Source organism: Malurus melanocephalus, unplaced genomic scaffold (assembly GCF_030028575.1).
Source record: "Malurus melanocephalus ecotype Western Australia unplaced genomic scaffold, MMel_1.1 scaffold_59, whole genome shotgun sequence".
In the NCBI taxonomy this organism is placed as follows: Eukaryota; Metazoa; Chordata; class Aves; order Passeriformes; family Maluridae; genus Malurus; species Malurus melanocephalus.
The window spans coordinates 2,362,581-2,389,183 of record NW_026623291.1 but is presented as its reverse complement, the minus strand read 5'-3'; the positions used below and the strand labels follow the sequence as shown (position 1 = coordinate 2,389,183).

The following is a 26,603-nucleotide window of genomic DNA, read 5'->3' as shown; positions in this document are numbered from 1 at the left end:
TTTTTTTTTTTTTTTTTTTGCTTTTGGTGTCTTAAATGAAAGCGGAGAAATAAACGAAGAGGAAAAGCCATTTATTCACTGCTTCTCTGGGCAAAGTCAGCTCATAATTTTTAATAAAGTCTTTGCCATTGTATGTGAAGGGAAAGCCAGGCTGTAATGAAAGCAGCTTTCCAGCCATGTCTGTGGCGCTCCTCAACTGTAGAACAAATACTCGGAAGCACGTCCCATTTCTTCTCTTTGTGGGAATCTTGAATCTCCCTGATGKTTTTCTCATTTCCCTCCCTCCCTGCCCAGCAGCTCTCCTTGCTTTCACCGTGTGTCGTTCCCTGCTCCGAGGATTGAATTTTAACGCCTCCCCTGCTTCTTTCAGAGATGGCGGATTCCTATACCTGTAAAGGTGGAAGGAAAACTGCAGGCTCTAACAAACCAACAGCCAGCAAAGAAAGCAGGACAGAGACAAGGATAAACCCCCCTGCAGAGCTGCCCAAGCTGGGTAAGGAGCTGGTTTGTCCTTTCTGTGGAGGTGAATGGGGCAGAGGGGAYGAGCCCAGTGGCAGGAGTTGGGGGGCAGCTGCCAAAAAGAGTGCATTGGATCTCAATGGGTGTCTGYTCTCACTTCAAGGAGCTGTGCTGGCCAAAAAAGCCCCAGCCCTGGGAGCTGCAGAGAGCTGGTCCCTGGGAGCAGGAGGGGAGGGATGGAGATGGTCTCTCCCTTCAGAGAGGCGTGTGTGTRGCTTAACGAGATGGGTGTCTCGCTGCCTATTTATTGTGTTGGTAGCTAAGTGTTACATCAAAGGATGGAAAGGCTTAAATGAGTTCAGACCATCTGCTGCCTCCCGTGTCACGGCCCCCGGGGTGGAGGCTTGCGAGCATATGAGCCCTGAGGGACCCTCACACTAAGGGCTGTCACGCTGATGGATGGCTGATTCCTCTATCCAGGAATCTCCAGGCCCAAGGAGATTTTTCCTCCTGTCTTTTTATGCTGGGCAGGTCCCCTCTGTGAGGGAGGCTGTAGCTGCCTTTACCTTGCTGAGGGTGGCTCTGGACACCAAGGGGTGCCTGCATCCCAGGAGAGGGTCGGACCCCAGCGATGGAGCTCAGGGCTTCCAAAWTCAGTGGCCTTGTGGGGAAATGCGTGTGCCCTAAATGTTTCCCAGATGCCACTGTTACCTTGAGGGGATTGAAGCCATAATTGGTAGCAGAGGAGGATAACTTATTGCTGAAGGGAATGAGCTCCAGCTGTCCGCAATATGAACATGCCTGTGTTCAGGAGGCCGTATTTCCCTGCACCACGTCTTATCAGCACCTCATTTGCAAGGGAGCTTGCTGGCATTGCCTTGCAGAGGGGAATCTCCATCCTTGCCAGGGCAGAGAATGGCCAGCCTAGAGCTGAGGGGGCCAGGCAGGCAGCAGGAAGCTAGGGCTGGGCAGCAGGATTGCTGGGACAGCAGCTCGATATGTGGTGTGTGTCTTTTTCCAGGAAATGCAACCAGTGACAAAACTGAAGGCAAGAAGAAAGGAAGACCCAAGGCTGAAAACCAGGCGCTGAAAGACATCCCTGTAAGACCCCACACACTCCAATCACTGAGCCCTCCCTGCTTCGCTCTGTCTGACATGCCCCGCATGCTCTAGCCAGCCCCACTCCCTGCTTAAACCAGCCTTCCCTCTGGTTTAATCTTAAGAGCAGCCTTGTCTTGGGCTGAGCAAGATCTTCATCCCTCAACTCCTCCATGCAGGCATCCAGCATCTTCCCCTTGGTTAAGGAACTGTATCCCTCTCCAGCCTCCCTTTCCCAGGGCCAGGTCCAAAGGACTGGATCCCGTCACAGCCCTGTCAGGTTTGGCTAATGAGCCAGCAGCAACAGCAAGGGGGTGATTTATTCCCTGCAGAGTTGTGCAGTTTAATTCCTGCCCGGTAGCTTGGMCAACACATGGAGCAGTTTGTCATGAAGCACAGGCACGGGGTGATTTACAGACTAGATGAAATGTGGGGTGATTAAATCACCCAGGTGACTTCGGGCCTGATTTATKGCCCGGCCTGGCAGGGAGTGTGCATGTGCTCTGGGAGGCACGGCAAGGTAAAGCCTCAGCAGGAATCATTGGCCTATGGAGCCTGCAGCATCTSTCCCAGCACCTCTCGCTGGAATGAGCACTGCTACCGTGAAACACACCCCTGGGGTCCTCTTCATGGCTGTGTGGTGGAAGGGATGGATGGGAATGATCAGACATCCCATGTGCCCTCCCATCTCCCTTGGGATGCATCAGCACACACCCAGGCATATGGTGCTCTTCACTCAGCTATCTCTTGTTTCTCCTGTTCCCAGCTCCCCCTGATGAACCAGTGGAAGGACGAATTCAAAGCCCACTCTAGGGTGAAATGTCCCAATTCAGGCTGCTGGCTGGAGTTCCCCAGCATTTATGGCTTGAAGTACCACTATCAGCGCTGCCAAGGGGTAAGGAGACCAGAGACCTGTCTGTCCTTTCCAGTGGCTGACTCCTCCATTGCTCTCTGCAGGGTAAAGCCCTTCTCAAGCCTTGAACCCCGGGAGAAATGTGAGGTTATAATGGGGCAATAGGGAGGGCAGAAATAGGTCAGGAGCAGTTTGTGAGATGTGTGTGAGAGGGACTGAAGTCCCTGCAGCTCAYTGTGAGGTCTGACCTAGGGGGATTGTGGACAATTGGTAACTGTTTGGAGGGGCAGAAGGRTATTACACATGATTTGTGTTTGTGCCTGTGTCAGAAAAAGCCTCTCTTTTGTGGTCTAACATCTGTGCTCACCTGCCTCTCCCTGCTCCACGCAGGGTGCGATCTCAGAGAAGCTGACATACTCATGCTCATACTGCGAAGCTGCCTTCACCTCCAAAACCCAGCTGGAAAAACATCGGCTCTGGAATCACTTGGACCGGCCAGTGCCAGCCAGCAAAGTGGAAAACAAAATGCCCAAGGCCATTGGGAAGAGCAGTGGAAAGAAAAGGTACCAGGCTRTGACTGGGCTGCATGGCAGTGGCAYAGGGATGGCTGGGAGAAGGGGAATGTGCCTGCCTCYGTTCCTACAACCTGGGCTGGCGAGGGGGGAGAGGTGTCAGGACACTTGTCTAACAAGCCCTCTTTAAACAAGCCCTCTGTGCTTTGCCCTAGAGCTGCTGAGAGTTCAGCTTGCCCCACCATCCATCCCAAACAGGCAAAGACGGAAAAGGCCGTGGCGCAGGAGCACGCGGAGAATGGCGAGTGCCTGGCAGAGAGCCGGGAGAGCAAGGAGTTCCAGATTGCAGCGGCTGAGGCCATGGCAGCTGCCACCCCCACGGCCAAGTCCTCSAGCGGCAAGGACGCCGGGCAGCAGCGGGGCAGCCAGGCCTCACTGCAGGAGGAAGACCCCGAGAGGATGAAGCACAGTAAGATTAGAGCCTGGGGCTGTGCTGGTTCAGGAGCCCAGAGAGAGGAGTCCCACGGGAAGGGGATCTGCTGTAGCTGACACTGCTGCGAGTGTCTCTCTGAATCCAAGCGATATCTAAGCCCTGTTTCATGACCCTAATTACATGCCCCCACTCTCCAGTTTCTTGCAGCTTCACTGCRAGTTAGAACTCAGTTGTAGCTGTGGTAGAAATATTTCTGAAGGACCTGTATGAYAATTYGACTTGATGACCTTAGAGGTCTTTTCCAACCTTAACAATCCTATGATAGGATAAGAAATGGATTTGCATTCCTGGCAGCACAGCAAGCTGCCATGTCAGCCTGTCTGTCCTCACTGAGTGTCAGCTTAAACTGGGATGGTGGCAAACCCATTCTCCTGAAGGATTGAGACAGGGTAAGGAGGCTCTGTCTGTCCATGACCACTGCAGAGCTCGTGTAGGGCAGTAGTTGTCCCTGTCATGGCTTGGGGTTCCATCACTTGCAGCACCAAAGCAAATCACCACAGCCATATTTGGTAACTGCTTGGCTTTTGGCACTAGAAAGAGCCACCCCTTCCACTCATTGAATTAACCCTGAATAACAYACTTATCCTGTTTTTGTGGTGTGGGAAGCAGCAGGCTGTTGGTGTTTAGTGTGTGGGTGCTTCATGTGACAACCCCTGACCCACCCCTGACATGGAGTGTGTGCCCATCCCATGCCCCAGGACTGATGAATGCCCCTGGCAGTACAGTTATTTGACCAAATCTCTCTCTCTGTTTCTCTCTTTTGAGTCAGGAAGGAAACAGAAAACTCCTAAGAAGTTTACGGGGGAGCAGCCATCCATCTCAGGGACATTTGGACTAAAAGGTAATACAGAATGACTCTGGTCAGCTGTAGGGTTGTATCTTCTCCCTGGGGCATTGCAGGGAAGCCCCTTCCCCAAGATCCCTCCCTGTGCTGGAGCCAGACAAAGCCCAAGGATCTCACACTGGAGGAGATGGTGGCTTTTACCATGAGAGTCATAAAATGAGTGAAAAGCAACAGCAGAGCTGGGACCGATAACAACCCTGTCTGCTCTGTTCTGGAGCCTGGCTCTGGGAAATGAGGGAAGAGAGGAAAGGATCCGGGTATGTAACACAAGAGTAACGAGCTGCTGACACGAGTGAGATATGAGAAATATCATCTCATCACCATCCCACCATCCTGGGATGTCGCAGTGGCGTCGGGGAGGAATTCTGCTGCGTAGAAAGGCTGGTGACGCACCCATCCCTCAGACACCATCTCCAGGGCTGGTCGCCCACATTGGGGAGAGTGAATCCAAGGGAGAGGAGACGTGTTGCCGGGATGTTCTCTGAGAGGACGCCCAGATATTGGCTGCTGCAGCCTGACAAAGCAATTGGGACTTTGGTCATGCTCCRTAAATACACCAAATGGGGCTGGGAAGAAGGGGGAAATCCTGGAGCATCCCTGGAACGAGAGCAGCTGGATTCAGGCTGACTGTGAGATACATTCAGCCAGAGAARTAGAAAGCGGATTTCCAGGCACTGCAGGAGGCAGCACCTTCCAGTATGAGGCACTCGGGGGAGAGGCACTAATGGCTTTGAAGGAATTGAACACCGACAAGCAGGCTGGATGTGGTCTCTGTGATTTCCTTTCCTCTGGCTCCTGGGAAGTCTGGSCTTGTTTCCCTTATCTTCCCCACAGAGGCACTGCCAGAGACTGAAGAAGCCTCTGCTGTGGGTTCCTGGAGAGCAGGCTGTCCCCATACCCTGCTGCTCAGATGGACAGTGAAGATGGGGCAGGCATTTGCCTGCGTTTCCTGAGTTCCATGTGGCAGTCACTCCCCAAAAACAGGGGTGTCCCAGCATGCTACAGGGTGCTGTCTCCATTCAGGCCCTGGGTTTGCAAGTCACAACCCCCAGGTTCAGGGGGATGTGGACCCTTGTGGGGCAAGTGTGGGTCTGAGCCTGGTAGTCACCTCATTACTCACCTTCTGTGGAAGTACAGGCACAGGGCTGAACTGCACATCAAATTTGAGGATTTGATCCAGGGACGTTAAACAGCCTTTCCAGTGCAAGAGCATCAGCAGGAACATCCATTTTACACACTGAATTTGCTGTTCCAATTCACCCTTTCAGTTTTTTGCATCCTACCTCACTTTGCCACAGAGTTCCCATAGTTCATAAACTTGTGTTGGATGAAATGATGGTGTTTATAAAACACCTCAAGCTGTTAGAATATTGCTTGTCATAATCATGGACCTGAGCCTACATGTACAGCCTTGGCAGACACGCAGCCAACTCAATGTCCTGGCTTAGAGGGAGAGATTTTTTACCTGCTAAATGTGAGTTGCTCTGAAAGTACTGAATAAAAATTTGCTTTGTTTACAGGTCTTGTCAAAGCAGAGGACAAAGCAAAAGCCCATCGAGCCAAGAAGTTGGAGGGAAATGCCAACATGGAGGAGCTGAAAAAGAAACCTCCAGGAGTTGGTGTGAAGAAGGAAACATCTGTGCATCTACCAGCAGGTGAGGCTGGTGGGGGCAAAGCACAGGCTGCAGCTCTGTGTGCAGTGTGGCTGCTTTTCTGTGCACTGCCCCAAGCCTGCATGGTCCCTACCTCCATGCCACCAACCCAAATTTCCCTGCAGTTTGTGGTCCCCACACTCCTCTCGACCCAGCGGGTTGTTCCTGGGTGAGTTTTCTGGCAGGTTTGTCAGGAGAAGCAGCACAAAGTCAGAGGTAGGAGCACACAACTCCTGCCCTTTTGAGATATAACACAGATGTGGGAACAACCTCTGCTCCTAAAATGTTAGTGCAGCCACAATTGACATCCTGAGGGGCACCTTACCTTCAGTTCAGTGCCAGGTCAACATGATGAAAGTTGGGAGTTGAGAGCCAAGTTCCACCTGGCTTCACTTTGAGCCAGCATGTGACCCRTGCAATGATGGCATTTTTCTAACATCATTCCCATGAATGACACCAGTGCATAACTCTGGGCATAATTACGCCTTCCCTGAGCCTCTGAGGTGCAGCCTGCACCCAGCACAGGTTGCTTGCTTTCCCTGAGAGCTCTGACAGCAGGAGGAACGCAGGATGTGCAAGATAAACACAGCTGCAGTGCCTTGCACTGCTTTCAAATTCAAATAAACGACTCTCTGATCTCACAGCCATGCAAGAGCATCCAAATAAACAGACTTGGCAGATTTTATTCAGCCCAGGCTTCCCTTGCTGGAAGGCCAGCACTGCTCTGCTGAGAACACGGCGTGAACTCTGGGCCTGGGAGCTGCTTTTGGCCCCACATATCTCTTATTTTGGGTTTTTTTAAGGCTGGTCACAGCCATTCAAATAAACAGACGCCTGGAAGCYAGCAGTCCCCCAGCTTCCTCCATGTCTGCCGGGAAGAGGATTGCCAGAGAAGCTTTCCAGGCACACGTCCGGATGGAGCTGAGACGCTCACCTTTGTTTCACTCCCGCTAATTGTTTCATTTGGCAGGGRGAAGTTATTCCAAGCAGGGCAGGATCAGGTGGCTGGGGGCATCATCCGTGTTTTAACTCCCAGTGTGCAGGATACCAGTGGGGTTGGAAAGGTGAACCTGCTTTTCAGGTCATCAGGTCTGGTAACTCCACATAAAATGACCCAGTGACCCAGTTTGCTTGGGCAGCTGCAGGAGAGTGGGGCAGGGAGAGCTCCAAGGGCCTGCACGGTTCATGTCTGGTTTTGGCTTTGCCTGGGAGAGTGTATCTCTTTTTTTTAAGTTTTCCTCTTCACCACTTTTCAATTTAACAAATCAAGCAGCTCATACAGGTTGGATGTAACACCTCTCTCCTCTCCCTTACCAGCAAGCCCCGAGGACCAGTGGCAGCGGGAGATCAGCGAGAAGGGGGAGGTCTCCTGTCCAACCTGCAGTGTTATAACCAGGAAAACTATTGTGGGGCTCAAAAAGCACATGGATGTCTGCCAGAAAGTAAGGCCTCACTTTATTCAGCAAACACATGGATTTTGGAGGGGAATGGGCATATAAATATGCCATGAATGTGTAGTGGTGTTCCTAAAACTGTTTCTGGACTGTGGTAGAACASTTGGTCATCTTCAGATTGCTGGCTGGCTTGCATCAACTCAGAGGGATTTGGACACTAATTCTCAAAAATTCTGAATCCCTTTGTGACCTGGGCCCCTTGGCCCAGTGTCTCAGCAGAATCAGGTATTTCTAGCAGCTAAACAAATAATTTTAAGACTGGAGAGCTTGTTGGGTTTTTTTTTTTTTTTAATCTGGCCTCCTCCAGAGCTGTGGGGTTTCACTGTGTGCTGTGCCTTGTATCAAGCCAAATAAACTGCGGTTGCATGAGAGCATATCTTGGGGAGACTCTGAGCCTGGATGTGCTCAGGCAGGCTGTCAGGATGTAGGAGTTCAGTAACGGTGCAGTGAAAAATCATCTCTCTGCCACACCACCATCCATCAGAGCACAGGATTACGTCTTCATCCGTCACCTGGYGGAGCCGTCGCCACGGAAAGCCAACGTGCGATGGATGCCTCCTGCTTTGAAAATATGTGGCTGGGCTTTGATTCCACATTTATTTTCTGTAAATACTTTCCCCAGCCATGTCCTTTCTGTTTGTACAGCAGTGGGAAGCTGCTCTCCCTCMCAAACCTTGTGCTATAGCAATGCTAGGCAGAAGCCTGCCACCTCCGATATCCTCCTGGCCTCGATGGAGTGGGGATCCTGGCCATCACTGGCTGTATTTCCTCCACTTTGGAGCATGTGTCAAGCCAGGCTGGCTCTGCAGGCTGCACAGCCAGATGACCTGCTGAGCACATCTCTTATGGAGCAGTYAGTGATGTTTTCCCTGCTGGAAATATGCCAGAGGGTGTTCAGCTGAGAATTCAAGGCTCTAGCCCTTGGAGTGGGTGTTCTGTCACCCTTCTGAGAGGGACAGTCCTTGCCAGAGCTGGCTGTGCTGCTCTGGGAGCTTCACAAAATCCCGACAGGACAGTCCCTAAGCTCTGGGCAGTGTGACTGCAGGTCCAGCTCTCAGCATTCCATCTCTGAGATGAACCTGYGGCACAACCTTAGTGAGACCCCTCTGCTACAGGCACATGGGATCCCTATCAGCAGCCACCCTGTGATTCAGGCACCCCCTCTGCTTTAATGATTGATATTTTCCTTAGCTGGACAATGGGAAAAAGATGTGCAGAATCCCAAAATTTGTATTAAAGAATGGAAGTTGATTTCCTTGTTCCATGCTTGTCACTAAGCTGTCTGCACCTGTTTGCTTTGGTTTTGAAAAGGAAGTAAAGGGATGGAGARGGTTGCAACAAGCCTGGGCCTGAAGGAGGCAAGGGCAGTTATATTCTCCTGGTATCCCAGGTGGGAAGCTTTTTGAAATGTGGGCATGGTACGTTTTTAAGTGTTGAGCAGATGAGTAAATCCCAAATTAGCTGGTAGGGGCATCTCATGAGTCAAGGAGCTGTTAGCATCGCCCTTGTTAGGATCAAACGCTTGGATCTGGAACAAGGTTAACTGATGGGAGCACAGGTACCATGAGTCACTTCCAACTGGCTGCAGTGAGTCTATTCTTCATTCCCAGAGTTCCATAATGAGGAGAGATTTACAGATCCATCTTCATTACCTCTCCAGCTTTTAGTCCAGTCTTGATTGAAGGGAGAGTGGTGAAGGTGAACCATCTGGCAGGAGAAGCAGGAATGACCACGGCTGACCAGGCACTTGTTCCCTGTTCCCTGACCAGGCACTGCTGAGATACTCTGTCTCTTGGTGCCCAAAGCATGAACCTCCTGAGTCAGGAAATTCTGGTCCCTGCCCCAGCAAAAGTCAGGACGTGCTCACACACTGTGCAAGTGCCCCTCGTGCCTCGGGGTGTGCAGTTAATTCATCTCCCAGGCACTTGGGAGGCTGTTGGGTACAAATGCAGGGCAGTATGAGGCAGGAAGGATCCTTTTGTGATTGTGTCCTTAATTTCACTCAGCCCAGGCACCCAGAAATTACATTGTACAGCATCTGTCTTAATTAACAGGGCTGCAGAGCACAGTCCACTGACATTGGTAGATCAAAGCTGCTTCTCTCTCCTAACCCTTTAACAGGAAGACTAAGACACCAGATCCAGATGTTTTCAGCCAGGGAGGCTTTAAATCTAAATCCAAAATGCAATGTTTTCCAAAAACTGGGGCATGTGGGTTTGATAACAGTATCCAGGACAGCAGAGAGAAAGCTCTGAGCTGCAGGCAGGGACTGGGATAGGGAACAGGGACACTGTGTTGCCTGCTGGCACTGAGTACTGCTGCAGCAACAGCCACCTGTGGGGTTATTGACCACCGGCAGTAGCAGCCCKTGGAAGGATGTGGCCTCTCTGGTGACTTGTCTTTAATTCCTTCAGYTGCAGGATGCCCTGAAGTGTCAGCACTGCAAAAAGCAGTTCAAGTCCAAAGCTGGGCTGAATTACCACACCATGGCTGAACACGTCAGCAAGGTAAGGGAGCTGGGCTCGTCTTGTGCCTCCTTCCTCCGTGCAGGTGATGAAGCCATCCATCAGAAGTCCTCTTTGCATGATCTTTGTAAAGGAGGGGTCCACCTTTGCAGCATTTCACACACTGCTCAGCCTGGATGGTGGCCTTCCCCTTCCTGCCAAGGAAAGCATTTCCTTCCCAGGTAGTGAGTTAGKCTCATGTTGATCCTGATAAGTAGAGCAGAGGACTGTAAAAATAAAACAGGATTTCAGATCGCAACGTGGGGGAAGATCCGGTGAGTATGGTGAGGCGGATTTTGAGTGGCAAAGCTCTGCCTCCAAAACTGTGCCTGCAGATCTGGGACTGATGGGTTCTGCCTTGCACAAATCTCAGAATCTGGTCTTTAGCTCTCCACTGTACATGGGAGAAGAATTTATCATGAATAAAATTTTGCAGGTGCCAGTTTAGATGCTGTTCTAAAAGTCTGGTTGTGTACACCTCCGAGATACCACGGCAAGGCATAACTTCATTTCTACATGTCCCGTGCTTACCAGTTGTGACTTGTCTTTTACCTGTGCCTTAATCTCCTGCTCTTCAGTCTTGCTAGTATATCCTCTGTGCAGAAACTGCTCCTGGGTTTCTCAGCTGGCCCTTTTCACAGGAAAGGCATGAGCAGATCCAGCACATAACAGCAAAGCAGTGGGAGATCCAGCTCTCATAATAAGAGGTTCTCTCCAGGGGAGCTCCCTGCAAGGCAGGGGTTTACCATCCATTCCTGGCACAGAGGACATGAGTAAATGGTTGACTCTGTCGCTTCTGTTACTTCCTTGTTTCCAGCCTGTTCCTGTGGAAACCGCTGGACTTGGTGAACAGGAAGAGCGGGAAAGGCTGAGGAAAGTGCTAAAGCAGATGGGAAAACTGAAATGCCCCAATGAGGTACAAGAACAATTCTTGTTTCTCGTTCTGTGAAAAGGTGGAAGGAATGAGTCCCATTCAGAGGGGGACATGTACTCTCCAGGCATCCCTTGGCATGTGCTCAGCATTTCTGACTGAGCTCAGCCATCCCAATCTCTGTCCCACTGGCTCTGTGCGCTCCCCCAGAGGGACAGCCGGRCAGGAGGGTGGGCACAGGGCAGACTGAGCAGTGCTGRAGGGCAGGTGCTGCCTCCTGAGCTCTGGAAGGGGCACAGCCTGCCCTGGGCACAGCGTAAAACCAAAAGCAGAGCCAAGCCGGTTGCAGACAAGTCACGAACAGGTAAGGGAGGCATTTGGCAGAGGTTTGCCCCACGGGTGCTTTGCTCTCTGTGTAGGCAGCGCCTCCCCAGTGCCTTTCTGTCCCACTGCCTGCTGTGTGTCTGTCTTGAGAGCTCTGTCTGTGTGGTGGGGCAGGGGGTGCCAGGGGCAGGGGCTGCTCCTCCCGTCCCTCCTGGGCACTCTCACGCCTGTGCATGGCTCTTTGGGGACTGTCAAATTCCCTGGCGCTTGGATGGGATGGGTTGGCAAAGCTGCTCTTCGGAGTGGGCTCCTTGGGAATGTTCCTCCCTGGAGAAATGGCACCCCAGCCTTTTCCACATGGACACGTGAAGCCCCAGCCCTCCTTAACTCTGCCCTTCTCCCCATGTCCATAGGGTTGTGTGGCCAATTTCTCCAGCCTGATGGGCTACCAGTACCACCAGAAGCGGTGTGGGAAGCAGCTYGCCGAGGCCGACAAGCCCGTGTTCAGCTGCCCCCACTGCGGCAAGAAGTACAAATCCAAGGCTGGCCACGACTATCATGTGCGGTCAGAACACACGGCCTCGGTGAGCCCCCCGGACGCCTCCGCAGCCCGAGGAGCGGGGCCATCCCCCCCCGGGGGGGACTGCAGAGCTGCAGAGCCTGTGGGCAGGACAGAGCCGGGCAAGGCAGGTGCAGACGTCGGACCAGTGTTGTTTTCTCCCTCGAATCACCATGCACGTGTGTTGTACCATGCAGTGGGGGGGGGAACAGGGTGCATCCCCACTCCACCCCTCCAAAAATGCTGRTTATGGGAGCAGTCGGCAGCATTCCCTTTCCCCAGTGCCCACAGGGCTGTGCTCCAGCCCACCCTGCATCCRTGCTCTGCAGGGGAAAAATTAAACCAGACCTCAGACCGCTCCCTCACAAGCGCCGGCTGCTTGCCAGCGCTGGGGTGGCAGGATCTGTCCCTGGGGAGCATCCCTCTCTGTTCTGTTGATCCCTACTGACAATGCATCCGACGCTAATCACTCCCTAACTCTAATAACTGGAGACATTTATACACGTGGGAGCACGGAGGGACACTGGCTGCTGCTGACTGCTGGGCTGCGGGAGGAGGGTGCTGCCCTTGCTCCATGCCCCGGTGCAGAGGCACAAAGCTGGTCTGGAAACACACAGCCCAAATCCCAGCATCCCCTCCCCRGGGCTGGAGAGCTCCCCTGTTCTCTCCTCATGCCCTTCCTGACTCTGTATCTCTTGCAGCCTCCAGAGGAGCCAGAGGTGAAGCCGGAGCCTGGTCCTGTAGAGGATTTTGAGAGAACCCCGAGCGGCCGCATCCGTCGGACGTCAGCCCAAGTAGCCGTCTTCCACCTCCAGGAGATAGCAGAGGATGAGCTCGCCAGGGACTGGACCAAGMGGAGGATGAAGGATGACCTGGTGCCTGAAACGAAGCGGGTGAGCAGCCTTTAGCTCTCCTTTTTTCTTGCACTAGCTGTACACGGAGATCCCAGGATTCTAGCCTGGTCCCAGCTGTACACAGAGATCCCAGGATTCCAGCCTGGCCCCAGCTGGTTGAAGGCTCACGTGTCTCACTTGCTGTGCCTTAAATTAATTAGCTGTGATGGCAGATTTATTGCTGAAGAGCCCACCCAGCAGAGGCTGAGCCGCTGTGGTCTGGAGGCTCCCAGCAGCAGGCAGCTATGCCCTTTGGAGCAAGAGGTGGTGCACTGGAGGGAGATCAGGGTCTGGCCCTGAGAGTTTTGGGGAGGGAGGTCAGTTCTGGTCCATGCTGAGCAGGGAGGCAGGGGCTGGCAGCCAAGAGGAGCACATGAAGAGAGCAGATCGGATCTGAAACCATCTCCTTTGCGATGCCAGAGAGCAAAGATGCCCCAGGCAGAATTCCCTCCCTTCCACATCTCTTCCTTAACTTCTGGGAGACATTTTCCTGGAGGTAAAAGGCCTGCAGCATCGTAGAGCAGTGCTGCTGGGAGCAGGGGCAGGCAGAGAGTGGAGACAGGGCTGAGCCCCACAGGCTCCAGCAGTGATRCACTCGTGGCTCAGTGCTGTGGGGTCTGCACAGGGCCCCAGCAGGCTTGAGCTTTTTGTAGGCATTAGAGTGTGTAAAYGTAAACCAAACCTCCCTTCTGGCTGTGGGAGGAGATTATTCCTGGGAGTTTCCTAAAATTGAAACTCCCTCCCGGTATGCTTCTTCCAGATTATAAAAGGAATGAAGCAGCAGTAAATCATAAACCTTGTCAGTGTAAAGGTGAAAAAAGAGAGGGAATAGGAGTTTTTGTTTGTTTGCCAGGATTCAGTGCAGAGCTCTCCTGCAAGTTTTGCATGAGCTGCAGCCTGTTTCCTGAGCAGGTGACTGCAGTTAGGTGCCAGGCCTATTCCCTGCTCTGAACAGTTGGGCATCTCTTGTCCAGTGCTCTGAAATTCACCCTGACAAGATATTGGGCACATTGCAAAGATGGGAGTGAGGATCAGAGTGCATCAAGAGAGTGTGAATMGTCACAGCCCAGAGGACCTGGCCCAAGCCTTGAGAACAGCCCAAGTGTCAGAGCCAGCTTGGAGAATGTGGCTCACCCCAGGAAAAGGAATGGCAGGACAGCAGAGCCTGAGCCAAAATGCCTTCCTGCTTCACAGCCTGTCCCATGCTGTCCTGGCAGCTGTGTGTGCTCAGCAGAAGTGCCACCATGGTCCTGTGGAGACCCAGAGAAGCTCAGCCTGGCTCAGCTCTGGTCTGCACGTGGTGAGCAGCTGGTAAACCAGCACAGGAACAAACCAGCAGCTTCCTAACCTGCCTTGGCATCCCAGTGAGSCAGTGGCACAGAAGGGAATCCCCCCGCAGTGCTGCCATCCACCTTGGGGCAGAGCTGGGCATTTTAGGGCCAGAACTGCTTGCAAACTTTTTATTTCCCCAGTGCTTGATGTTGCCATTGTTGGTTTCCAGATGACTTCAGCTGCAGTGCATTAATAACATAAAAAAACAAGCCCAAAGTAGCTGTTTCATTTCAAATATTGTGGGAGAAGAGGTGTGCTGCTCTCTTCTCCCTTCTCCTGTTTCAGCTCTTGCATTCTTCTCTCTCCTCTTGGAATTGTTTCCTTTACTCTTGATTTTGGGTATTTTCTTTTTGAATTGAGGGAGCAGCCAGGACCTCAGGCCAGGACAAGGGGCACATGTTTAGGCTGACATACAATGGCATCGTAAAGGTCTCAGCAATGGCGTAATTGCTCTGTGAAATGCTGGTGGGTTTTTTTAATGAGACATTTCTTGTGTTCAGAGTGTGATTGTTTAAGTTTAACTGAGCCCCGTCTCAGTGCTAAAAAGCAAAGAATTGCTGTGAAGTTGGCAGAAGCAGTTTTGCATTGAAGATGGGCAAGGGGGGGAATTGGATCAGCTCCCAGATGGCAAAACAAGGCTCTTGGGTTGGAGGATCAAGAGATCTCAGGCCCTGCGTGAAATCCCGCATGGATTTTGGAGGCAGTTGGTGCAGTGGGTGAATCTGTTCATAGCTGTGCATGTGCCTGTGGGTACGTCTTGCAGTGACTGTCACGTTCCCTTGACAACACTTCATAATCTGTTCAGTCTATGACATTTTTTCTTGACGAGCAATGCTGGGAGGAGGTGGGAGGCAGGTTCTGCTCTGGGAGGCTGGTGGGAGCTTGCTGACTTCAGCACGCTCTGAGCTGCTCTGCTGAGCCACAGTTTGCATTGCTCAGGACCACTCTGCATTTACAAGTTGGTTTAGTTCAGGGTGTGGAAAAAAATCTYCCAGCGAGGCCCAATTTGACCTCGTTACAGCCCCAAAACAGAACTTCCCTCAGAACTTGCCTGTGGGACAGCCTTGTGCCACATGGGAGGCTCAGAGCAGCCGGCAGTGTCCCCATGTCCCAGTGCCACCACCCCACTGATCACATGTGGTGGCTGTCCCTGAAGGAGCTGACAGCCCAGASCCACTGTAGCAGCAGGAAGATAAACACCAGTTCACCATGACCAGGGCACTGGGACTGATGGGAACTGATGGAATTCCCAGAAGAGGCACCACACCATCACYTCTTCTTCCCCCTGAGCCATACCCGGCCATTGGGAGTACACTTTCAAGGCCTGCAGACCCAAGTCTGGATGTGGAGAGAATGGGACCAGCAGCAGATGCAACTGCTTCTTCACCTTTTCAATGAGCCCTAGGGATTTCCAGAATTCCAGAGGGACAGATTCTTCCCAGCCCTGGTCTGTAACCAGYAGTGGATGGACACACTCAAATTTGTTGCAGCGCAGGACAAGCTCCATCCCCGAACTCTTGACTTCCCCACCATGGTTCCAGCAGTGTGGATTTCAAGAAAGAAAGCCATCCCTCTCCATCCCTTTTCCAGGCAGCAAAACTTTTTTCCAGGAGAAGGCACAGCTCCTCATGAAGTCGATGGGATTGAGGGGTTCACAGCCCTGCTGCAGCCCCTGCTCTGTGGCCACATGGCAGCAGGTCCCAGCCGGGGACAGGGATGCTGGCTTTGGATCCCGCTGGTGGCCTGTGGTGGGATGTGCTCGCCTTTCCCCTGGAGGATGGATTCCTTCACACCAAAGCCATGGCATTAGAATAAACGATTGCTGCTCGATCCCAGGCCCCGCGCTGCCTTCGGTCTGCGCTAACCAAATCCAGCATTTCTAAATATACACTGGAGTCTTATTTTCTYGCTCCGATCTTTATTTGCCTCCAGATAAGCTGAAACAGATGGGGTGTTTCACAACAGCCGCTTGCTGGGGATGTCAGATGGGGAAGGGCACACCCCTGCTGCTTTTCTGGGAAAAGTCCCCTCTCCAGAAGCTCCGTGAAGATGATGCYGACCCTCCTCAGGCCTTTGCTAGGGCCCATGAGCAGCCTTGAGGCTGCAGGTTCCCAGCTCACAGCAGTGGGCTCTGGGATATGGTGAGGGATGAGAAAAAACCTCCTCAAGCAGAAGGAAGAGGCATCCAAGAAGGAGGAGAGGAGAAAATGCTGTGGAAATACCACTGTTTCAGAGTGTGGTGCTTTCCTGGYAGAGCTTGAGGTGAGGTTCCTTGCTTCAAGGTGCTGGAGGTTGTGAYGGGCTCCTGCAGACCAGGCAGCTGCTGTGCTACAAGGGAGGGATGCAGAGCTCCACTGTGGGGTACATGGACACCCCATGGCTTGGGGTCTCAGTGTTGCCATGGAGCAACACTGAGGGGCAGCCATGGAGTCTGCGCATCCTTATGGGTGCCGTGGGGTGCCAGGAATCTGGAGCAAAGGRCAGCCCTAGGCCAGTCATAAAGCTAAAGGGGAAAAGTCATCTCCARGACTGAGGTTTTGTACTGGAACCAGGATAAATTCCAGAGCAGAAGAGCCTGGCTTGGGTTTTGTCCCCCAAAACAATGGCCCTGCAATCCAGGCGGGAGCCAGGCTGAGCCCTGCGGACTCATGGCACTGGTGGGCCAAACCAGATCCCAGTTCCAGCTGCGGGGCCAAGTCCATCCTTCCTCCCCTTGCTCAGCAGAGCTGGCATGGGGTGACCCTCCTGTGGGATCTGGCTGCCAGCCAGCACCCTTGGGTGCATTTTGCCTCCATAGCATCATCCACAACTTCCACAGGATGATGGGAGAGCCGTGCCTTGTGCTGGGTGAGGCTTCAGGGGTGCTCATGGCTGAGATATTCCGCATGTTTCTCATTTACTGCCATATTTTGGGGAAGGGGAGAGCTGTCTAGGGAGCAGAGAGGATTGAAATATGRAAGTTAATTAAATAAAACCATCAGTCAAAGGAAACAAACCTTCCCAGCCCAGCATCCTTTGACTGTTCAGAAGAGATGGGCTGCAGCCAAAACCAGTTGTAGTCGTTTAATGATTTGGCCATGAAAATTTTCACTTACAGGCTGTTTGAGGAAAATAAATGGAAAAGAGAAAAAAATATAAAATATTCCATGCCTGGGGCTCCCTCTTAATAGAGACATAAAGATGACTTTGACATTCCCAGAACCGCAGCGCCCTGGGAAGACATGGGATTTGCATGTTATTGTGCAGGACTGTCGGAGGAGAGCAGGGAGGGATTTTTCTCTGGAGTGGGAAAGCAGAGCAGCAGAGTCCACATCTCAGAACTTCCCCCCTCGCCTCCTGCCCGGGGACACGCGGAGGGAGAGGTTGTTGCTGGGGCTGTGTGCGGTTACCATTAATGTTTGCTCATTCATGGGATTGATTAGGTTTTAATTACGGAGGCCGTTTGGCATCCTGGCTCTCAGTATCAATGGCAAAAAGGGACTCCTKTGTTCTYCCCTGGAGGTGGCATTGCCTTTCCYGGGCTGGCGACCAAGCTCTTGGTAGATGCACCATCCCAGAGCTTCAAAGAGCTCTGCTGGCATCTCCCCCAGCCGCGAAGCACGACAGAATTGCAGCACGCTGGGGCTCGGGGAAGTTTCACACATCCACATCCGTCCGTAGCAGCGCTCACGGCGCCGTTTCRCAAAGCCCTGCACCCCTGCCCCTCACATGCTCTGGCCATGCCCCGCCACGTGCCARGGGGAAGGCTGCAGGAGCACATGGATTGCTTCAATGTGAGTGGAAAGGAGTGGCTGGTATCTGAGCCTTTGACATCCCAAGCTTCCCTTTGCAGGGAGATTTGGGAACGGGYAGATTCTCAGCTTTATCAGCATGTTCAGGAAAAGTCACAGCTGGAAAAGAAATCCAGCCAGGTTCCCACTGACTCTGAACCACCAGCTCCAGATCCTCGGGGAATTTTTGGCCTGGGTGTGCACCTCTGCATGCACCTCTTGGCCATGCATCCTCTCCATCCAGCATGGATGCATGGATGCAGTTGCATTCCAAGCTCAGAGGTGCCCAGGGAGAGTGGCACAGGTACCACACCTGCACCGTGCCATCTSTGGGCTCACCCAGCACTGCTCCCACTCAGGGCAAATTTGGGGCTCGGGACCCAAACAACATCTGCTGGCTCTATCAGAGGTCACCAGGATGGGCTGGGAGTTGTGCTGATGTGGTTTTGCAGCCCAGTGTCCCCTGCAGACCTTGGCACGGTGGCTCAGTGTCAGGCAGGGACCAGYCCTGCAGGCAGGGCCAGGCACAGTGGCTGAGAGGCCCGGAGATGCCTGGAGCTGCCACAGCTACCTCGGCTTGTGCTGAACACGAACTGGAGCTGGGAAAGCTGGCCCGCTAGGCTAACCCTCAAAGTTGCTAATAAAGCGCTAATTAAAAGCACTTGGAAGGAGCAGCCCTGCCAGAAAGAGAGGCAGAGACACAAGAGCCTTTCATTGTTTAACGGGTTGTGCCCATTCATCCATGGAAGGCAGCCTTGGAGGCTCCTGGCCTGGTCCCCTCTGCCCAGTGTGCAGGGTTGTTTATTCCACTGGTTATAAAACACGACAGGAGGGCTGTGCCATCGCCATGCACTGAAAACACCGGGTCCAGTCCTGGCCCTGTGGCCAGCCATGGACCCTCAAGCAGGATCCTGACCCTCCTCTGCTGCAGGGCAGTGGGCAGAGCCACCCCCCTGCTCTGTGCTAGCCAGGGGGAGAATGACATCTCCGGGGGAAGCCTCCCAAGAAAATTTCAGCTCCTATTCACTTCGAGGTGGGGCGAGACCCATGTGAAGAGGCAGGATAGCAGACCGGGCTGGGGTGTGCAGCTCTGCTAATCAATCGTTTGCTATTGTTCACAGCTCAATTACACCCGACCAGGACTTCCAAAGCTCAATCCCAGGCTGCTGGAAAGCTGGAAGAAYGAAGTGAAGGAGAAGGGCCGCATCAACTGTCCCAACAACGTAAGGATTGTCTCTGTTCTTCTGTGGGCTGGCTGGAAGGGGGGAGGAAGGGGGAGTTTTTGGGGCAGAAACCCACCAGAAATTGTTCCCTTTGGGCCTCCGATGACAGTGATGCTCAGACATTCGTTTCACCTCCTTTTCCTGAGCTTGCTGCTGTGCCTGGTTAAAGCATGTTCCACCTTTGGGTTCTTCCTGGTGTGCTCAAGCCACCAGGCTTGGGGACAGGGCCACCCTGGGGCTGATGGCTCAGCATTGCCCATTTCAGCCCCTGGAGCTGCCTTTGGGAAGTSCCCAAGGTCCTGACAGTGTGAAGGCTCCACATCCTGCACAGCCTTTTGATGCAGAGAATCTGCTTTTCTCAGCATTAAACCAGGCTAGACTKAAGCCAAGGTTTTTAAAACTCTGTGACAAGCAGAAACCTCGGGGCACGGTGCATGTGCCTCATCTCCCTGTGAAACACGGCCTTGGCCYGAGCTGACAGAGAGGTGAACCCTACCCTGGTGCTGAGCCTGGATTTATCGTCCCAAACAAAGCCTTGCTGATGGAGTTCTGAAGGAGGCTGTTCCCACAAGGCCAGGGGAGCCAGGCTGGCTAATTAATGTCATACACAGGCACTTGGAAAAGACGTTGCTCAGAAACTGGTCATGCTGCTGCCTGGGTGATTTCTCCTCTGCGTTAAGCCTCTGCTGTGGCTCCAAGAACTCCTGTAGCCCAGCAGGACCTCCCGACAGCTCACAAATGTAGGTTTTCCACGGAGACAGTTTTTCAGCCCGTTGCAGAGSGATGTGGCCACATGACTCCCATTAGCACTAATGGGAAACGTGTGACCAGAGCCCTCGGTGCCTTGCAGAGCATTAACCTCACACTGCTCAGCCTGGACTGATGGCCGTGCTGGCTCAGCAGGCTCCTGGCCCCGGCTCAGAGGAAGGCAGGGGATGAGTGGGATCATCTCTAACCCTGTTTTGTTTTTCTTGTAGTGCTGTGAAGCCATTTACTCAAGTGTCTCGGGGCTGAAAGCTCACCTGGCCAACTGCAACAAGGTAGGTCCCACCTTTTACAACCTTTTSTCAGAGGTGGCTTTGGCATTGGGTTTTCTGTTCCCCCAGCTGGTTTGGAAAGAACAAACCAAGGGACAATGGCACGGGTGAAAGGATGGTGGCTGCTGGGAGGGCTCTCTGGGCAGTGCTGCTCCCAAGGAGTTGTCATGAGGCAGATGGAGGCAGAGAGGCTTGAGCTGAGCAGAKGGGATGGAGGGGATGGRGCTGCAATTCCAGCTCTAGAGAAAAGGTCCCACACCACAGACTTCTCACTTGAGAGCCCAGACCTCYGACACACAAAGTTCCTGGGGAGGAACTGGGGAGACAGTTCTGTCTCCTGGGGAGACAGAAGTGGGACTAAACCCTCCTGCCTTACATCTTCCCATCCTAYAGCAGCCCCTGCCCAGCTGGTCCCTGCAGCCCACAGGTCATTCACTAGCCCTTGGCTACGCAACATGGCCACTACTTTATACAGCCACACAGTAGCCCCAGCAGCTCAGAGTCAAGGAGCTGAGTGTTTCCTGAGGCAGGTTGCAATCAGGAGTCTTCCTCCATCARTTTGGGCAGCCCTACAGCCCCTCTGGAAGCACAACTGGAGGGATGCTGGTGCGGTGCCTCCTGGGGTAAGTTGAGTCTGGAAGAGGCAGCTGCTGCAGAGACCAGTGCCCTCCCACTGGATGGATGGAGCAGCCCTGAGCTCCAGTGCCCTGCAGCTGCCCCAGGGGAGGGATCAGGAGCTCAGTGTAGGTCCCTCAAATTGGAACCAAGTAAGAGCTGCTAAAGCTTTATGCCCTGAAACATTTCCAGCTGCAGCTTCATTGAATGGAGCTTCCAGGAGGCAGCTCCAATCCATACCCCGTGGTTATTAAAAACACCAACTCCCGCTCTCCTCCAGCGCTAGCTGGAACAGCAGCCCTTAATGAGATCATTTAGAAAATGGGCTKCAGAGATCCGGCAGGAGAAGCTGGATTTATGCAGGATAAAAGGGCAAACACAGAACACTGGGACAGCTCCTTCTCCAAGAGAAAATGGAGCTGGTTTTTGGCTGGTTCCGTGCATGGGAGGCAGCCAGGATCTGCATGAACATTTCCATGAAGCACAGAGCTGCACCCTCAGGATCTGGCACAGCTGAGGCCAGGTGTTGGGTGTCAGCACTGGGGAGTTGCTGCTCTGTGACCCCACACCACAGTCGGCAGGATTCCTTCCTTTAGAGGAGAGGATTTGCTTTGAATACATGTGCCAGCAGATTGGGCATAAATGAATCACAGCCCCTCCAGAGCTGGTCTGTGWTTCCTGCTGTAAAATCCTGCAGAACTGGTTGCAATACATCAAGCCTTAGCAAGAGCAGAGGCTGCTCCCAGGCAGCACCATATCCTCAGTGGGGATTGATGCACCAGGATGATTTTGCACGAGGATTCCAGCAGCCAGGCCTGTGCTCTCCTGAAATGGGAGACCCATCTAACTCAAGATTTACAGCTATGGAGAAATTCCCAGGGAGGAGATATATGGCCCAGAGGGGCCCATCCATAACCCCCTCGTCAATAGAGAGCACATTATCTCCTGCTTGCCRTGACCTGCGGCAGAACCGGGAGATCCGTCATCCCACCAGGGCGCTGCTGACAGGAATCCAGCAGTCACCCTGGCTCTTCGACAATGTAACAGGAAAATTAGGTGAGTGTTGGACATAAATCCAATGGTGGCTCAGTCCCAGGGTAGAGCAGATGTGGTGGCAGTGAGGACATGGGGCAATGGCCCTGTCACCTGCTGTTGGTGACACTGGGGACACGAAGGCAGCAGCGYGAGTGATGTGGACTGAAACTCAGATAGAGGATGTGGCTGTGAGCTCCTGGCCTGGCACAGAGGCTGGCAGAGATCAGGTCATTCAGACATGAGTGTTTATTTTGTGTCACTTTGAGGTCACTGGAGGTCAGGGTCAGGGTAGGGCCAGTCCTTGGGGTGCTTTGGGCTCTGCAGGAGCTGCTGTGTCTTTCAGGGGGACCACTCGGTGGGCAAGTACCGCTGCCTCCTGTGCCAGAAGGAGTTCAGCTCCGAGAGCGGTGTCAAATACCACATCATCAAGGCTCACTCGGAGGTAAGGGAGCAGCTGGAGCTGGGCTGGGCTGGTCCCTGCTCCAGTACATGCATCCTTGGGCTGTCCCTTTCCATCCATCCATCCATCCATCCATCCATCCATCCATCCATCCATCCATCCATCCATCCATCCATCCATCCATCCATCCATCCATCCATCCAATGTCTGTTAAGTGCAGAGAGCAGTTGCAGTTCCCAGTCAGCCTGGGGGAGGGGAGTTCCTCCCTTCTGGTGTCCCTGACACCCCCAGGCTCATTGCAGCTGCTCAGCAGCTCAGGGAGGTGATGCCAGCGGGGTGAGGGGTGGGCCAGGCTCGGCTGTGTGTGCCAGTGCTGGTGCCAGTGCCTGCAGTCACTAACCCCCGTGTCACCCCACGGACACAGAACTGGTTCCGAACCTCCTCAGAKGCCAGCCGGAAAAAGAAAAACAGGGAACAGCTTTCTTCCAGCAAAGAGGAGAAAAAGAAAAGCACAAACGGGAAGAAAAGGGGGAGAAAACCCAAGGAGAGGCCTCCGGAAATGTCCCCGAAGGGCAGAGAGAGCGTGGCAGCAAAGACTAATCACAAGAAAACCCTCGAGCACTGGGAAGGCTCCCGGGGCAGCCCCGAGGGGGATGAGCTCGTCCCCAAACCCCCGAGCCAGCGGAAGGGAGGAGCCAGCAAGATGCCCGAGAAATGAGCAGCTCAGAGACTCGTCTCCGAGGATTCGTTTACAGCCCAGGGTAACAGGGTGGGGGTCTCTCCCGGTTTTATGTCCCCTCCTCCCCATCCCACCTCCCTTTGCCCCACCCTCTTCTCACCCTCTTTTTACAAAAAGAAAGAAAAAAAAAAAAAAAAAGAGACAGAAAATACCAATTAACCACTTTAAACAAATCACGGACCTTGTTTCACACTGGAAAACAAACAGGATCAAGGAAGCTGGAACGTTCTCCACCCCCTGCCCATGTACATACCCCTCGGTGGGGCCCCGCTGCCTCCCCCGGCCCGTGATTCCCSTCCCTGCGCCAAACTGGTGACGCTTGAGCGAAAGAGAAGTGCAATAGCAGCGGGGTCCCGTGGGCRGGGACCCTCCCGAGCGGCTCCGTGCCGGGGCGGGGAGCTGCCCACCTGCCCGGCCGCCGCCCAGCTCCAGGGTGATGTTTCCAAAGATGTTTGCAGTGTCGGGCGGAGGGTCCAGTGGAGGATGCTGCGGTGGGGGGAGTTGGGTGCGCTTTGCCTGCGCCGCCGGTCGAGGGGAAGCGCGTTGGGCAGGGAGCGGCTCCGTGCGTGTCAGGGTTTGTCTGCGTGGTGCGAGGCGCAGGAGGGAGCAGGGCACAGGGCTTCAGGATGTGGGAGGTGTGAGCAGGAGAAGGGGCTGGTCTGGGGCTGGTCAGGTTAGAGGGTTTGATGGAAAGTTGTGGGAATGGTGTGGGTGCCGTGGATAGTGGCAGAGCAGCCATGGAGGGGTGCAGTGAGGGAGCTGTGCCTCGGTGCTTGGGCTGTGTTTGCCGGGCATGGAGCGCTGCGATGACAGAGACAGATGGCAATGCCACTGTCAGGGGGAGATGGCARCTGTCCCCTCGGCCTGAGGGCATCCAGGGGTGATTCAGGGTCTCATTGTGCTCCATCCCAGTGGTGGTGATCACTCAGGAGAGAGGAATGGGGTCTCAGCTCCCCAGCTGTGGTTCCAGGAGGTGTGTGATAGGGACRGGGGCAGCACTGAGAGACAATCACAGGTCCTGCTTTAGGATGAGCCCAGCTGCTGCCCAGACACCTCACACTCCCCTTGTCCTTTTGGGCCGGGACCCACCATGGGGGGAGTCTGCTCCCAAAGATGCGTCTGAGCCCCTGGCCACCCCCTCGGGGTGGCAACTCCCTGTGGTGCCACCCCTGCTCGTGCTCTTGCCCCGGGCTTTTCTTTGCTCCTGTGCTGACACCGTCATCGCACCCCACTCCAACCTGGACCGGGATGTGTCCGTCTCCAGACAAAACCAGGCTACCTCGGTCCTTGGGAAGCGGGCACGTTTCCTCTCAGTAACAGAACAGAAAACTTTAAATTCGATTTTTCCCCTATGCAGAGCCAGGAAGGGGCATCAGAGGGGGAGCTTCTGCTTTTGCTTTAATCAATTCARACCTCAATCCTTGCTTTCCTTCACTGCTCCTTGTCGCCCACCAGAGGCTCAGGATCATTCCCTGCTCTGAGCAGCAGCTCAATCATAATTAACGTCCTCCACTGGTGGGTTATTCCAGCCAGAGAGGGGGGACAGTTGTGGCCAAAGCCAGGGTGGCTTCTCAGGGAGCCAGGGTCCCTGCTCTGTCCACAGCTCTGGCACCTGGATCCACCATCTGCATTGCCCAGYGAGCCGGGCACGCGCCTGCAGCTGAGGGAACTGCCTGAGCATTGCTGGTTGTGCCGGGCCTCGAGGCAATTAGTGAGAAAGCTTAATTAGTCACTGCGGCTCAGCCTGGTCKCTGCTTGCACTTCATCAGATCTGTGTTTGGATGGTGTCACTGGGGTAGATCCTGCCTCCCTGGGGAAYGGGGAGAGCCTTGGGAGCTGTAGGACAGCTTGGAGCAGCTCCCAGGYAGCAGCAGGAAGGGGAGAGCGGGCAGAGCTGTGGGTCTGGCACAGAAATCTCTGTGGAGGGGCAGAGGGAGGCACTGGATCCCAAGGTCATGTCCTACCATTGAGGAAAGCTCCCAGGAAAGCTCCGTGCCCTGGCCTAGGGAGGGCAGATCTGGGTAGCCCGGGCTGCTGGCTTGGATGGTCACCAYACAATCTGCACTGTCTGCTCTTGGGCATGGCCTGGGACTCCATTCTCATTAACGTGCAATTAATTGGCTTGTCACTGATTAAATTGCCAGGCAGCACTGTGCTCCATGGTGGGGGGAGCCCTGGAATCTGCTCAGGGTTGGGGAGACACGGGAAAGGACCGGCTCAGGGGGCCATCATGGGGTCCAGATCAAAACCCACTCAGCTTCCATAAATGAGAGTGTCRGTCAGGAGCAGGGACAGGAGCAGCRGCCTCACAGAGTGACAGCAGCCTGGAGGGGACCCCAGGGACCATCGRGGGTCTCAGGGCAGGCAGGGGGAGCAGCAATCATGATGCTGGCACTGTCCCTGTCACCCTCAGAGCCCTCAGTGAGGGCAGCACKGTGGTCAGGTGTGAATGTCTACGAGAAGGTGAAATTGTCAGGGATTTTTTCTGTCCTAAAGAAGTGTTTTCCCTGCTAGTCATCACTCAGAGGGTATCATGTTCCCCTCACCTTCTCCATCAGACACCCTTTACCCTCCTGCTTGTCCAGGGAAGGTTCCAGAGCAGTGCTGGGGTCACGAGCAGCTGCCAGTGCCATGACAGGTGAGGGCAGGGCCAAGTGACACCACAGTGGCATTGCTGGGGGCCAGGAGATTGTGCCCCTTCCGGTGCTTCCAGCGAGGCAGCGCCAGAAAGGAAACCACCTCAATCCAGAGGGACAGGCAGAGGCTGCGGGACCAGATGGGGGACGAGCTGTCCTGTCCCTTTCCATCCCCTTACCCATGTGATTTGGGGATTTTGTCACCCTGGGCACAGTGTCACTGTGGTCCCGCACCTCCACCGTTGGGGAAACCCACCATSCCATCACCTGTGTCCCCAAGGAAAGGGCTAAAGCTGCATGGGAGCAGGGATGGACTGCAACCCTGTGGGAAGACCTCATGGAAAACTTGGATTGTGGGRGGCTGCCGTGGTGGGGGAACCCTCGGCACTGACCCCGCTGTGCCACACCAGCTCCGGCCACAGTGGACAGAGCTGTCCGGGCCTAGAGCATCTCTCTTCCCCAGGAACCTTGGGAGCATTTTGTTCTTTTCTTTCTCTCCTCGTGACACCCATCCCATGGCATATCCGAATGTTTCTCGTCGATGCCAGTTATTAGTGCATAAGTGTATTTTGGGGAAAAAAATTAAAACAGGAAAAAGAAAAAAAAAGGAAAAAAAAAAGAATTTTCAATTTATCACTTGTAACCATATATATAAATATATAAATATATATATTAAAAAGTGTTTATTTGCAAAAAATAAAATTGTTTTAACGGTAAACTATCTTATAATAAACTCCCGATTTGTGATGATCTGTTCTTTTGTTAATCAATGACAAATCCTCAGTTGGAGAGTACTGTCCGAGCAGCTCCGAGCAGCGCCCAGGCGCTCCCTGTACTGTATGTATGAAACAGCTGTATCGAATAAATGGTTATTGATTTTTTATTAGCACTGTCGTCAGCATTATTGGGCAGTTTGGTGGGAGGGTTGGATTWGGGATCCCGTGGGTTTGGGTTTGTCCTTTCTTCGTGGCAGGGGCTGAGGGGTTGGAGCGTGGGGCACCCCAAAGCCAGGTTGGGAAGGTGAGGACAGGTGATGTTTCCTGCAGCAGCACTCGGCACAAGCTCGCAATCCTGGTGCCCACAGCCCAGCTGCCCCCCTGCTCCCACTGTAGAAATCCCCCTGGAGCTGTTCCCAACCCATCCATCCCATCCGCAGCTTTTCCTGGCCCCGGGCGCCACATCCAGCCCAGGACCTCTCCTCTCTGGAGAGCTCTGCTGGAGCCGGGGCCACCCCGCGGCTCTCCCAGCGTGGGAATAAATCCTCTTCTGCTCCCTAATGGCTTTTTTGGCGCTGAACCCA

At 53.7% G+C, this 26,603-nt stretch overlaps 1 protein-coding gene across 2 annotated transcripts; it reads left to right on the top strand.

The window, feature by feature from the left end:
* Positions 1-124: 124 nt before the first annotated feature.
* On the top strand, positions 125-26,189 carry ZNF512B (zinc finger protein 512B). 2 transcript variants are annotated; one of them, XM_057366090.1, is made up of 16 exons: positions 125-493; positions 1,481-1,560; positions 2,324-2,452; positions 2,801-2,973; positions 3,138-3,391; positions 4,185-4,256; positions 5,780-5,914; positions 7,229-7,353; positions 9,780-9,872; positions 10,687-10,785; positions 11,478-11,750; positions 12,325-12,516; positions 18,740-18,841; positions 19,819-19,881; positions 21,872-21,970; positions 22,353-26,189. In XM_057366090.1, exons 1-16 carry the CDS (start codon positions 373-375, stop codon positions 22,644-22,646), a joined length of 2,304 nt encoding a protein of 767 aa, XP_057222073.1. In that variant the 5' UTR covers positions 125-372; the 3' UTR covers positions 22,647-26,189. The 2 variants fall into 2 exon arrangements, with proteins under 2 accessions (XP_057222073.1, XP_057222074.1); XM_057366091.1 differs by lacking the exon at positions 10,687-10,785.
* Positions 26,190-26,603: the final 414 nt, after the last annotated feature.